Raw genomic sequence first — 14,600 nt, 5'->3', positions numbered from 1 at the left:
ACTGGCTACAGAGTGTTCTATTCCAATCTACTAGCTGATCGGTAGATCGGTCACTGCCTCCTTCAAACTCAGCATACTTTTCTCCTGCTGCTTGAAAATTTTCATTATAGTTTTGGCTAACAGAATTTTTTATTCTTAACTATTAACTGACACTATTTATGTCACATGTACCGTATGTATCTGTCCTCATTAACATATTGATAAGAACATAGGTCACTGCCACCCACGAGATCTGCGTGGATCCGCCTTTTTGCGCAGTTCACTTTGTTTACATAGCGTTCCACATGCAGGTGTCTGAACAGTCGGTACCCAGGTCTTGCTCGGTCCTTATGTATTTTAACTTCTGCTGACACATAGTGAAGTGATCTACAAGAGTTAGGTACCGTCCCGATTGGGTTCACCTTGTCGCGGTGGGATGGCTTGTATGCTTGTTTGATCAAACGGGGTTAACTCAGTACCCTATGTTGTTTACATGTACTATTACTATTTATTTACTTGGTACAGGGTATTTGCTCATTTTGTCGTTATCTTAGGTTCTGTCTGATAAATGACCACTGTGTGAACGTGCGCCTATGCGTTGCACTTATATCAACATATGCCTTGGCTTAATTTTTTGGTTTTGTGAGAAGTGGCAGGATCTTTTGGCTACTAAGTGTTCTACTTTGAACTACTAGGTGACAGATCTGTCCTCGTTAACTTACAGTAAATACATGAGTCGAGAGGTCGCTGTCTCCAACAAGATCAACACACTCCTCTTTTGCTGATGTAACTATTCCTATGGTTCACTTTTGACATGTTTCATGTCACATGCATCCCTGTACTGCAACTAAAGCAACATGGGTAGGCAGGTCACCACCTGCCAAAAAAATCAGCAAACTCCTTCCCTTTTTTTGTGAGAATTCTCTTGAACTTTTTTGCAGCAACATATTATGTTTAGACTGAGAAACTAACATTAATTTTGTCTCGTTTATATCTGTCCTTATTAACATGACATAAATAGATTGGTCACTGCCTCCAACAAAATCAGTAGATTCCTGTTCTGCTGCTATGATCATTTTTAATTACAGGCTTTTTTGCAATATAATCCAAGAGTAGCATGAAGTAGTGTCAGAGACCTAATTCCTGGCCTTGTTTCACTTATGGGGTTTCTTGGTGTGGTTTTTATAAAATACCTGTGTCACGACTCTGCTGACGAGTGTCCTGGGATTAGGGGCTCCTTCCCTGTCCCTAACACTAGGAGCATTCTAGCTCACCCTGCTCTCCCGATTACCTCTGATGGTGAAGACGCCGGGGCCACATACCTTGCCTTAGCTCCTGAATCCGCCCTCAATCTGTACCCTTCTCCCACCCAAGGAAGTGGGGAGTAGTAGTGTACTGGAATACACCAACGAGACTAACAAGGTAATACAAACAAGGGTAACGAAAAATGCCAATCATATAAAATATTCTCACACATATAACAGAGGAATGCACCGGGGAGTGGAGGATGGGGTAAAACCAAAGTAATAGAAGAAAGGGATTTATCACACACTCAAAACCTGGCAACAGTCACTGATAAATCCACCAAATGTCTTCAATGATAACCAACAACAACCTCCAGCCATGCAGTATAAGCTATCTCTGACAATGAGTGCTAGCCAGGACCAAGATTATATAGGAGATGGGAGTGGCCAACAATGCACAGCTGAGAGCCTTAGCTCCAGGAGCTCTCAACTGAGCAGATTAACCTCTGCACTGCTAAAAGAAACTTACACCATTTAATAAGAAGGTGAAGTGCTTCTAATCAGTGCAGGAGTAGGAGAGTCAGACGCTACGGTCTTCTGGCCGCTCTCTATCGCAGAGACACCCTGTTTTCTCTGCTGTAGATATAGCAGTGCTATGAATACTGAGCTGTGTATAACCCCACCCAAAACCCTGATTGTTATCTTTCTGTGTACACTGTACATTGCAAGCAAGTTTCCAATCAGTGTTGGGGGCAGGGTTACACAGATTAGCGGGATTTCCATGCCCCTGAAAGCCAAGTCCTGCAGTGATAATCTCCAGCTGATGAAACACTGATTGTATTGAAATTACAGGTAGCATCTGAGCAAGTGACACATCCCTGGAATCAGTCTCTCTGTCCCTACATCGTGCTGCTCTCAGATTACATTTCAAACACCTGCTGATATATTTCCTTTAATTATGCAAAATACTTTCATGATAAATAATGGCACCCTGTTTCTTAGCTCACCATCTGTATTAAGATAACCCGAGATTTCCTGGCAAGGGTCATGGTGGTATACATTGATTTGATGTCCTTGATTTCTTTGATGGTCTTTCAATGGTGCATGTTGACTTTCGCAAAATGGATTTGGTCCTTCACAGTCAACTGGGCTACTCTTTTGACATTCCCCTGCATCCATATTTATGAAAAAGTCACTTGGGGCTTCCAAGGAGTTCTTATCAAAAGTTAGGTCAAGTCTACTTTTTAGGGGACGTTTTATCCTGACTGATATTTCTGACTTGTAAGTCCTTTGGTTGGCTATATGACATTGACCAAGTGACAAAGAAAATAGTTTGTTTCTGTAATAAATAGTTTCTGGAAATGTCTCATCCCTTTTAACATGAATTCCTGAAATATATGTCGTATGGTTGCTTTTCGTAGAACTGTCCTTTAAATATTGATGATCATCCTCCATGTTCAAAACCCGAGAGGGTCGACATGGAAGTTCCTGAGAATGTGGGAATCCAAAGGGCTTAGAATTCTGGCTACAATCAGCTCTATTATCTAAGAATCCACATTGCTGATTGTGTTCAACTGCCGAAACTGGAGCCTTCATTAATAAGTCATTACTTCTGCCCGGAGAAGAAGCTGGGTCACTGGTAATTTCCTTGGGAGCATGGTATGAAGATGTAATGTATCTTCTGGCTGTAATTGTAATAGACGAAAATCCTTTCTTCCTATCCAGGCTGTGTTTTTCCTTGGCAGGATGGAGGTTTGTTCTACACACTGTTCTGTCGGAGGATGTTACAATCTCTAATTTGCCGGGAAGTGATGACAATGTTCTTTTAATGCTGATGGAATTCTGATTAACCATAGTCGGCCTCATACGGGTCGTAATAGGCTCGGTGATCAAGGATTGTGAAGGATGGAGCTTCCTATCGTCTGTAGCTTCAGTCTCATCAATCATCTGCAAAACAAGGAGGGATAAAATCAAGTTTAAATTTATACAATTCAAAAAGTTTCTGTAGGAAAAAAAAACAAGTTCACAAAAACTATCAAAGAGCTTTACATATGGGCTTATGAAAGTGAAATAAATGTGCCCGGTCCAATGCTAAATAATTCCAAAACTAAAAAAGATGCAGAACGGTCTATTGGTACGAAGAATAAGACATTGTGGCCCCGATTCATCATTGTTGTTTCTCCACTTTTCTTGAGAAATTTGCTCCTTTTCTAATGACTTTCCAAATTTTCCATGGTCCAGACTCATTATTTTTAAGACACTTTCTTTTTTTTGTCTTGTGATATTAGTTGCCGTTCCTAGAGCCAAATTAGTCAAAATGGCACATGCAGTTCATGAATTTGGCGCAAGATGGACTCCTACTGGATTGAACTGTTTTCGCAACTTTTGGCACACTCAGAGTACACCAGAGAGGGACTGGGGTGAAGTTGTGTCAAATTTTACAACTTTTTAAAATTTTTAACTTTTTACAAATTTTTTTTGCAATTGATGAATCAAGCAAAAACATCTGGAATTTGTCAATTCTGTGGAAAACAAAAAAGGCTGAAATGGATTAATCCCTTAACGCCATGGTCATTTTTCAGGGGTTTTTTTTCGTTTTCATTTTTTCTTCCCCTTCTTTCAAGAGCATAACTTCTTTCTATTTCTGATAATATAGCCATATGAGGGCTTGCAGTTTTAAATGGCATCATTAATTTTTTGCACATGGTGTACTGGAAAATGGGGGGGAAAAATGTGTCGTGAAATTGCAAAAAAGTGCAATTCCACAATTTTTTAAATTTTTTCTTGTTTTATTTACAATGTTCACAATATGGTAAAACTGACCTGACAATATGATTCCCATGTCTGTCCTTGTATGCAGATACCAAACATGCATAGTTTATATCATATTTAAGTGGTGAAAAAATATTCCAAAATTTGTATGAAAAAAAGTTTTTGCATTTGTCTCCATTTTTCAAGATTCTAAGCTTTTTTATTTTTCGGTATATGGGTGTGTGTGAGGGCTTATTTTTTTCACATTGAGCTGGCGTTTTTATTGATACCATTTTTTAATAGATACAATGTTTAGGTTGCCTCTTATTGCATTTTTTTTCAATGTTGGGGCGGCCAACTAATGTAATTCTGGCATGTCAATTTTTATTCTCGTTACAGTTTATTGATCACATTAATTTATTTAATATTTTGATAGATCGGACATTTCTGAACACAGCGATTCCAAATATGTTTATTTTTTGTTTGGTTTATTTTTCATGGAGTAAAAGAGGGGTGAGTTGAACTTCTGTGTTTTTTTATTCTTTTTCATGTTTTAAAAACCCCTTTTTTTCCTACCTTTTTACTATATACTTTATTAGGAGACTTGGCGCTTTGATAGCCTGATCGCCTGTGCTATGCATAGGAAAATCATCATCACTGCTACGTATAGAAGAAATCACGATCTCATACGAACGCCGGCCACTAGCCGGCATTCACAGTAGATTCCCAATGACAGGCACAGGGGTCCTCTGCAGATCCCTGGCTGTCATGCTAACCCATTGACCTGGACCCGTTGAAGCATAAGAAGCATGCAAAATGGCCGTCATCCACCACAGAACGGACTCCCGCGCCTCCACAATTTTAATCTTGATGTATTGAATAAGCAGAAATCAGAGTGCCACTCCTTCACTTCTTCTCTTGGAATCCTGATAACCCACCGGCGCCCCATGATCACGTGACAGGTGTACCGTTGAACAAAACTTGTAACGCGCTTTCGGCTGGCATGTGTTAAATCCCGTTGTCAGAGATTGACAGCGGGATTCAAACTGATTAACAGCCGCGGGTGGAACTCTGATCCACTCACAGCTGTTAAAGGCAGTTGAAGACTGATTAAATCAGCTGTCATGTGCGAGGAAAGATGCAGACTCAGCACCAAAAGTTTCAATTTGGTACATTTTTAAAAGTATTTACATCTTTTGGTGCTAAAAAGTTTGAAAAAAAGAACATGTTTTTTTTTCTGCACCAAATTGATGAACCACGTATGATATTTTGAAGAATTTGGTGCAAAAATTGTCAGCAGATGCCACATGATGAAATTGCAGATGATGGATCAGATGAGAATTTTAGGCTCTAATTTCTACACCGAAATCCGTAGCTTTTATTAATCTAAAATTTGAAAAAAACAAAACACCTATGTATGTATCCTAAATAAGAGCCATTAAATCAATATAAACACCTACAGAAAAAGGCTACACGCAAGAATAACCATATTAAAACCAATAATTTACAACAAAAAACAAGTAAAACCAGAACCATAAAATTGGTAATAAAGCAACAATAAAGATTACAGGTGAGGACAAAGTGAACAGGAAACGGAAGGTAGATACACCTGGAAACAATAATATATTGACAATCAAACATGAAGTGGACCATACCAGATAATGATTTTATGTTGACTATTCACATATGGACATAGTATAAATCAGCATGATGCTGTATATAAAACAGAAAAATAAATTTGGTACGGCAGGAGCACACTGATCCAGTAAGCCTATATGTGCAAAAACAATATAAGCATATAAATACATATAGAGGCCAACAGGGGTCCTGCAGGATCAGTCAAATCCATAAAGAATGCATGTGAAAGATAAACAAATTTTAAACATTCATTACCGGTTCAAATGAGGCGTCCACCACACCCGACGCGCGTTTCGCAATGAAATGCTTCGTCCAGGGGTGAAACGAAGCATTTCATTGCGAAACGGGCAAAGGGCAGAAAAGTCATCAAGACTCTGCTGACTCCATAACTGCAGAGTCCAGACGTCCTCTGGAGCAGTTGCATTGAGCCTTACATCACCAAGCACAATGCTAAGTCTTACATCACCAAGCGCAATTACAAGCGTCAAGCACCAGAAAAGTGGAAGCTGATATAGCTGCAAAGGAGAGACCAACTCAATTTTAGGTGTAGGTGCCCCAGTACTTTTGTCCACTTATTTCATTTCCCATAGTACTCTACTGGCGATGGAGTTAAACATTTAAGTTAAAAATCAGTTACAATCACTATTAAATGGAATACACAATTCTTTTAAGGGATGCAGGCCCCTTTATATATAACTTACATAAAGTAGGTCAGGGTTACAAGGCCCAGCAGGGATCCCAGACAGATCTTATTTTTGGGGCTTCTATGGAGATGTTAAAAGAATTTAGGGATAAGTTTAGTGCCTGGGAAATTCTGGGAAATTGCACTCAGAAAATTAATTCTGCGTGTTAATTTTCTGGTAGTTTCATTATCCATTCTGTTTTAAATGACTCGAGGGCGCAAGATAATGTCTGCTTTATAGCTTTAATTAATAAAACATAAACTGATGATTATCTCCTGTCAATATGTTTAGGTAAATATTCTGGCCCCCGATGTGATTAATGCTTGCATCATCCATATTCTACATGTGATGCAAACTGATAATAAGATTTACATTCATGGAAATTCAATTACACTTAATATCTAGACACTGACGCTGCTCACATTGATGAGACTTTAAAAGCTTTGTAAAGTATTCTGCACATTGTATATAAGATTATTGATGCCGGGCTCCCAGCTAAGCCCCATGGGATAATATCATTCAATTAAAACAATGGCCGACAACAGGGATAGAGGGAGAGGTTCCTGACCTGTTTCTTACAGTGTCTCTGTCACCAGATTTCACAATACAAACTGCAGATATTATTAAATTGATGTTAGACCTGAAGAGGCTGGTGTGCTTACTTTGAAAATCAACTTAAGAATGGCTGTGTGACCATTCTTGAAGCTTTTCTGACTTGACATCTAGTTGGATTCATTTTTATTATTAGGAAGGGATTATACAGACATTCTGACATGGATTATCTTAGTAAGTACACCAGCCTCATCAGGTGTAGAAGATGTATATAGTTTGTATTGTGAAATCTACTGTCAGAGCCACTTTAAAATTGGTAGGGAAGTTTTATCTTAATCATACACGCATGACCAACTGGTCTTGTATTATCTCCCCTAGTTTTTACAAACTGCAGCATCATACAATGGCTATTAATTCGAAGGTTGAGAAGAGGCTAAAATTAAAAAAAAAATTATATTCACTTGTCCCTGGCCGTCACCTGACTCCTTCCTCTGCTGTCACGGCTTTCCGGTCTTTGCGCAGGTCTTCAGTTCTTCCGCCACTGAGGCCAATGATTTTCCTCAAGCAGTCACATAAGGGGTGATGCACACCATTGACTTCAGTGATATGCCTTGACCCGCCCACCATGTGACTGTGTGGCCAATCACAAGCCTCCGGGGTAGAGGAGCTGAAGACCTGCCCTCGAGGAGCAGCAGAGAGGTGCAGTTATAGCAAAGGTGGCGCAATGTCAGGTGACTATATTGTATTCTCATATTTTTTTTCTCCTCTTCCTCTTTTCTCTATTTCTCATACTTTGGAGTCTGGAGAGACTACGGAGCATATTAGACATCTTTTCACAGAACACTCTCATTTTCTGTTGTCCACATCAAATACATTTTTGCTCTTTTCTTCTTCCTTTGCCTCTCTGTCCTTATTTAATAGTTTATGCAGCGTCTACTGTCATTTCTGGAGGCTGTTCTCCTCTACTCCCTTTTTTCCTGTGATTGGTTGCATTGGTCAGGTGACTACAACAGTGCGCCACCGGATGTCTCTATTGATGTTACGCTATTCTAGTCACCTGACCGATGCAGCCAATCACAGGCCCCGAGCGCTCCTCCCGTAACAATGGAACAGTAAAAACTTTGGATGATAGCGCAAACCACTGAACCACTGAAGAGGGGGTGAAGGCAGATGAGTGGTGAATTTAGTTTTTTTCATAGAACCCATGTTTCAATTCTAGAGTGTATTTAGCTTGGACAACACCATTTAATATTTATGGCATTCTTATATGTAAATATGCAGAAATCTAATAAAGCTGCTGCCACAAATAACTTAATGTAGATAAGGAGAATTTGTGGATAATCTGCGCTGCTGGTATCACATATAATAGATCCAAATCCAGACAGATTTTTTTTTTATCAACGCGTTTCGAACTAATACAGGCTTCTTCATCAGGACAAGAAAAGCATATTTCAGCAAAAGATAAAAAAAAATAATGAAAAAAACAGAAAAAATGCATTTTACTGAACAGAATATCTATATGGGATTAGTGGATTTGAACTTGGAACGTGAATATGTTTAATTCTTTATCTAGCATCGCACCAAACTTACGGTAAAGCACCACGTCTTTTTCCTCCTAGTTTTTTCTAAAAAAAAATGTCATGTAACTTTTCCCGAGATGGTGGGGATCATATTTCGTAACTCTTACCTTCAGATTTTGTTCATTTTGATCATCTTTATTCTCTATGTTGGCAGAACGCTCCTTGCAGTCCGGCAGTCCTGGTTCAATAAAAGAATCAGAGAATTGTCATCATTAGTGATTGAACTTTTATTGTAATACAGCAGAATATTGCTGCGGATTTGATGAAGAAATGATCTTAAAAGTGGTGTGAAGTTCAGAAAACCCACTTTCAATTACAAACCTATGGGATTCTAGTAATAATTCCAGGCCAGAGCAGATTCCTAGAGCAGCTCTCAATCTGGAGGACCTGTCCTAGCCTGCAGTGCACAGACAAGCCATTGCACTGTGTAATGCTTTACTTCACCTGTGGTGGCGCTGCAGGGAAACGAAACATTATTTTCTGGTTTCCGAACAAATAATATTTGGTCATTCGAGATCCAAGTAAAGTTACACTTTGTCAATTACATATAGTCAAGAGACATCTCGAAAAAAAGTAGTACTATCATTATGTGTATTTAATTTTATGGGTTGTCCCCTTGAAACGAACTTTAGTCCATAGGCTCAGTGATGTAAAATAAAACAAAGTGTGCTTTACTTACCCTCCCCAGGCTCAGAACTGTGTCTCCATCCCTGCAGCCAGTCACTGAGTTTAGACCTGATGTATGTACTTACTTTAACCCCTTCATGACCCAGCCTATTTTGACCTTAAAGACCTTGCCGTTTTTTGCAATTCTGACCAGTGTCCCTTTATGAGGTAATAACTCAGGAACGCTTCAACGGATCCTAGCGGTTCTGAGATTGTTTTTTCGTGACATATTGGGCTTCATGTTAGTGGTAAATTTAGGTCAATAAATTCTGCGTTTATTTGTGATAAAAACTGAAATTTGGCGAAAATTTTGAAAATTTTGCAATTTTCACATTTTGAATTTTTATTCTGTTAAACCAGAGAGATATGTGACACAAAATAGTTAATAAATAACATTTCCCACATGTTTACTTTACATCAGCACAATTTTGGAAACAACATTTTTTTTTGTTAGGAAGTTATAAGGGTTAAAATTTGACCAGCGATTTGTCATTTTTACAACGAAATTTACAAAACCATTTTTTTTAGGGACCACCTCACATTTGAAGTCAGTTTGAGGGGTCTATATGGCTGAAAATACCCAAAAGTGACACCATTCTAAAAAATGCACCCCTCAAGGTACTCAAAACCACATTCAAGAAGTTTATTAACCCTTCAGGTGCTTCACAGCAGCAGAAGCAACATGGAAGGAAAAAATGAACATTTAACTTTTTAGTCACAAAAATTATCTTTTAGCAACAATTTTTTTATTTTCCCAATGGTAAAAGGAGAAACTGAACAACGAAAGTTGTTGTCCAATTTGTCCTGAGTACGCTGATACCTCATATGTGGGGGTAAACCACTGTTTGGGCGCTCGGCAGGGCTTGGAAGGGAAGGAGCGCCATTTGACTTTTTGAATCAAAAATTGGCTCCACTCTTTAGCGGACACCATGTCACGTTTGGAGAGCCCCCGTGTGCCTAAAAATTGGAGCTCCCCCACAAGTGACCCCATTTTGGAAACTAGACGCCCCAAGGAACTTATCTAGATGCATAGTGAGCACTTTGAACCCCCAGGTGCTTCACAAATTGATCCGTAAAAATGAAAAAGTACTTTTTTTTCACAAAAAAATTCTTTTAGCCTCAATTTTTTCATTTTCACATGGGCAACAGGATAAAATGGATCCTAAAATGTGTTGGGCAATTTCTCCTGAGTACACCAATACCTCACATGTGGGGGTAAACCACTGTTTGGGCACATGGTAAGGCTCGGAAGGGAAGGAGCGCCATTTGACTTTTTGAATGAAAAATTATTTCCATCGTTAGCGGACACCATGTCGCGTTTGGATAGCTCCTGTGTGCCTAAACATTGGCGCTCCCCCACAAGTGACCCCATTTTGGAAACTAGACCCCCCAAGGAACTTATTTAGATGCCTAGTGAGCACTTTAAACCCTCAGGTGCTTCACAAATTGATCTGTAAAAATGAAAAAGTACTTTTTTTTCACAAAAAAATTTTTTTCGCCTCAATTTTTTCATTTTCACATGGGCAGTAGGATAAAATGGATCATAAAATTTGTTGGGCAATTTCTCCCGAGTACGTCGATACCTTATATGTGGGGGTAAACCACTGTTTGGGCACTCGGCAGGGCTCGGAAGGGAAGGCGCGCCATTTGACTTTTTGAATGGAAAATTAGCTCCAATTGTTAGCGGACACCATGAACCCCCAGGTGCTTCACAGAAGTTTATAACGCAGAGCCATGAAAATAAAAAATAATTTTTCTTTCCTCAAAAATGATTTTTTAGCCTGGAATTTCCTATTTTGCCAAGGATAATAGGAGAAATTGGACCCCAAATATTGTTGTCCAGTTTGTCCTGAGTACGCTGATACCCCATATGTGGGGGTAAACCACTGTTTGGGCGCACGGCAGGGCTCGGAAGGGATGGCACGCCATTTGGCTTTTTAAATGGAAAATTAGCTCCAATCATTAGCGGACACCATGTCACGTTTGGAGAGCCCCCTGTGTGCCTAAACATTGGAGATCCCCCAGAAATGACACCATTTTGGAAACTAGACCCCCAAAGGAACTAATCTAGATGTGTGGTGAGGACTTTGAACCCCCAAGTGCTTCACAGAAGTTTATAACACAGAGCCATGAAAATAAAAATAAAAAATTATTTTCTCAAAAATGATCTTTTAGCCTGCAATTTTTTATTTTCCCAAGGGTAACAGGATAAATTTGACCCCAAAAGTTGTTGTCCAGTTTCTCCTGAGTACGCTGATACCCCATATGTGGGGGTAAATCACTGTTTGGGCACATGCTGGGGCTCGAAAGTGAAGTAGTGATGTTTTGAAATGCAAACTTTGATGGAATGCTCTGTGGGCGTCACGTTGCGTTTGCAGAGCCCCTGATGTGGCTTAACAGTAGAAACCCCCCACAAGTGACCCCATTTTGGAAACTAGACCCCCAAAGGAACTTATCTAGATGTGTGGTGAGCACTTTGAACCCCCAAGTGCTTCATAGAAGTTTATAATGCAGAGCCGTGAAAATAATAAATACGTTTTCTTTCCTCAAAAATAATTATTTAGCCCAGAATTTTTTATTTTCCCAAGGGTTACAGAAGAAATTGGACCCCAAAAGTTGTTGTCCAGTTTCTCCTGAGTACGCTGATACCCCATATGTGGGGGTAAACCACTGTTTGGGCACATGCCGAGGCTCAGAAGGGAAGTAGTGACGTTTTGAAATGCAGACTTTGATGGAATGCTCTGTGGGCGTCACGTTGCGTTTGCAGAGCCCCTGATGTGGCTTAACAGTAGAAACCCCCCACAAGTGACCCCATTTTGGAAACTAGACCCTGAAAGGAACTTATCTAGATGTGTGGTGAGCACTTTGAACCCCCAAGCGCTTCATAGAAGTTTATAATGCAGAGCTGTGAAAATAATAAATACGTTTTCTTTCCTCAAAAATAATTATTTAGCCCAGAATTTTTTAATTTTCCCAAGGGTTACAGGAGAAATTGGACCCCAAAAGTTGTTGTCCAGTTTCTCCTGAGTACGCTGATACCCCATGAGTGGGGGTAAACCACTGTTTGGGCACACGTCGGGGCTCAGAAGGGAAGTAGTGACTTTTGAAATGCAGACTTTGATGGAATGGTCTGCGGGTGTCACGTTGCGTTTGCAGAGCCTCTGGTGTGCCTAAACAGTAGAAACCCCCACAAGTGACCCCATTTTATAAACTAGACCCCCCAAGGAACTTATCTAGATATGTGGTGAGCACTTTGAACCCCCAAGTGCTTCACAGACGTTTACAACGCAGAGCCGTGAAAATAAAAAATCATTTTTCTTTCCTCAAAAATTATGTTTTAGCAAGCATTTTTTTAGATTCACAAGGGTAACAGGAGAAATTGGACCCCAGTAATTGTTGCGCAGTTTGTCCTGAGTATGCTGGTACCCCATATGTGGGGGTAAACCACTGTTTGGGCACACGTCAGGGCTCGGAAGTGAGGGAGCACCATTTGACTTTTTGAATACGAGATTGGCTGGAATCAATGGTGGCGCCATGTTGCTTTTGGAGACCCCTGATGTGCCTAAACAGTGGTAACCCCTCAATTCTAACTTCAACACTAACCCCAACACACCCCTAACTCTAATCCCAACTGTAGCCATAACCCTAATCACACCCCTAACCACAACCCTAATTCCAACCCTAACCCTAAGGCTATGTGCCCACGTTGTGGATTCGTGTGAGATATTTCCGCACCATTTTTGAAAAATCCGCGGGTAAAAGGCACTGCGTTTTACCTGCGGATTTTCCGCGGATTTCCAGTGTTTTTTGTGCGGATTTCACCTGCGGATTCCTATTGAGGAACAGGTGTAAAACGCTGCGGAATCCGCACAAAGAATTGACATGCTGCGGAAAATACAACGCAGCGTTTCCGCGCTGTATTTTCCGCACCATGGGCACAGCGGATTTGGTTTTTCATATGTTTACATGGTACTGTAAACCTGATGGAACACTGCTGCGAATCCGCAGCGGCCAATCCGCAGCCAAATCCGCACAGTGTGCACATAGCCTAATTCTAAAGGTATGTGCACACGCTGCGGAAAACGCTGCGGATCCGCAGCAGTTTCCCATGAGTTTACAGTTCAATGTAAACCTACGGGAAACAAAAATCGCTGTACACATGCTGCGGAAAAACTGCACGGAAACGCAGCGGTTTACATTCCGCATTCTTTGTGCGGATTCCGCAGCGGTTTTACAACTGCTCCAATAGAAAATCGCAGTTGTAAAACCGCAGTGAAATGCGCAGAAAAAAACGCGGTAAATCCGCCATAAATCCGCAGCGGTTTAGCACTGCGGATTTATCAAATCCGCAGCGGAAAAATCCGCAGAGGACCAGAATACGTGTGCACATACCGAAACCCTAACCCTAGCCCTAACCCTAACCCTACCCCTAGCCCTAACCCTACCCCTAACCCTAACCCTACCCCTAACCCTACCCCTAACCCTAAACCTACCCCTAACCCTACCCCTAACCCTACCCCTAACCCTACCCCTACCCCTAACCCTAACCCTATTCTAACATTAGTGGAAAAAAAAAATTTCTTTATTTTTTTATTGTCCCTACCTATGGGGGTGACAAAGGGGGGGGTCATTTATTATTTTTTTTATTTTGATCACTGAGATATAATCTATCTCAGTGATCAAAATGCACTTTAGAACGAATTGCGCCCGCCATTTTGGAAGATGGCGGCGCCCAGGGAGAAGACGGACGGGACCCCGGCTGGATCGGTAAGTATGATGGGGTGGGGGGGACCCCGGGGGGGGGATCGGAGCACGGGGGGGGAATCGGAGCGCGGGAGGGGTGGAACGGAGCACGGGGGGCGTGGAACAGAGGACGGGGGAGCTGGAATGGAGCACGGGGGGGTGGAACGGAGCACCGGGGGGGTGGATCGGAGTGCAGGGGGGGGGTGATTGGAGCACGGGGGGGTGATTGGAGCACGGGGGGAGCGGACAAGAGCACGGGGGGGAGCGGAGCACTGGACGGAGGGGAGCCGGAGCAGTGTACCGGCCAGATCGGGGGGCTGGGGGGGCGATCGGTGGGGTGGGGGCACATTAGTATTTCCAGCCATGGCCGATGATATTTCAGCATCGGCCATGGCTGGATTGTAATATTTCACCCGTTATAATAGGTGAAATATTACAAATCGCTCTGATTGGCAGTTTCACTTTCAACAGCCAATCAGAGCGATCGTAGCCACGAGGGGGTGAAGCCACCCCCCCCTGGGCTAAACTACCACTCCCCCTGTCCCTGCAGATCGGGTGAAATGGGAGTTAACCCTTTCACCCGATCTGCAGGGACGCGATCTTTCCATGACGCCACATAGGCGTCATGGGTCGGATTGGCACCGACTTTCATGACGCCTACGTGGCGTCATGGGTCGGGAAGGGGTTAAAAGTCTGTATTATCCACTTTAAAAGTTGATAAGTCTATCTAGCTGTACTCATCATAACATGCTCATTTTAAAATC

At 41.5% G+C, this 14,600-nt stretch overlaps 1 protein-coding gene across 1 annotated transcript in view; it reads right to left on the bottom strand.

The window, feature by feature from the left end:
• Positions 1-14,600, bottom strand: part of C2H10orf90 (chromosome 2 C10orf90 homolog) — a 156,633-nt gene that overhangs the window by 105,680 nt on the left and 36,353 nt on the right. Inside the window, exons 2-3 of the mRNA XM_069755023.1 lie at positions 8,535-8,605; positions 2,231-3,170 (exon numbers count right to left, since the gene is read on the bottom strand). Of these exons, the coding sequence (XP_069611124.1) occupies positions 2,231-3,170; positions 8,535-8,605 (1,011 nt within the window). The remainder of the gene's footprint in view (positions 1-2,230; positions 3,171-8,534; positions 8,606-14,600) is intronic.

Source organism: Ranitomeya imitator, chromosome 2 (genome assembly GCF_032444005.1).
Source record: "Ranitomeya imitator isolate aRanImi1 chromosome 2, aRanImi1.pri, whole genome shotgun sequence".
Lineage (NCBI taxonomy): Eukaryota > Metazoa > Chordata > Amphibia > Anura > Dendrobatidae > Ranitomeya > Ranitomeya imitator.
This window is presented reverse-complemented; position numbering and strand designations above follow the sequence as displayed.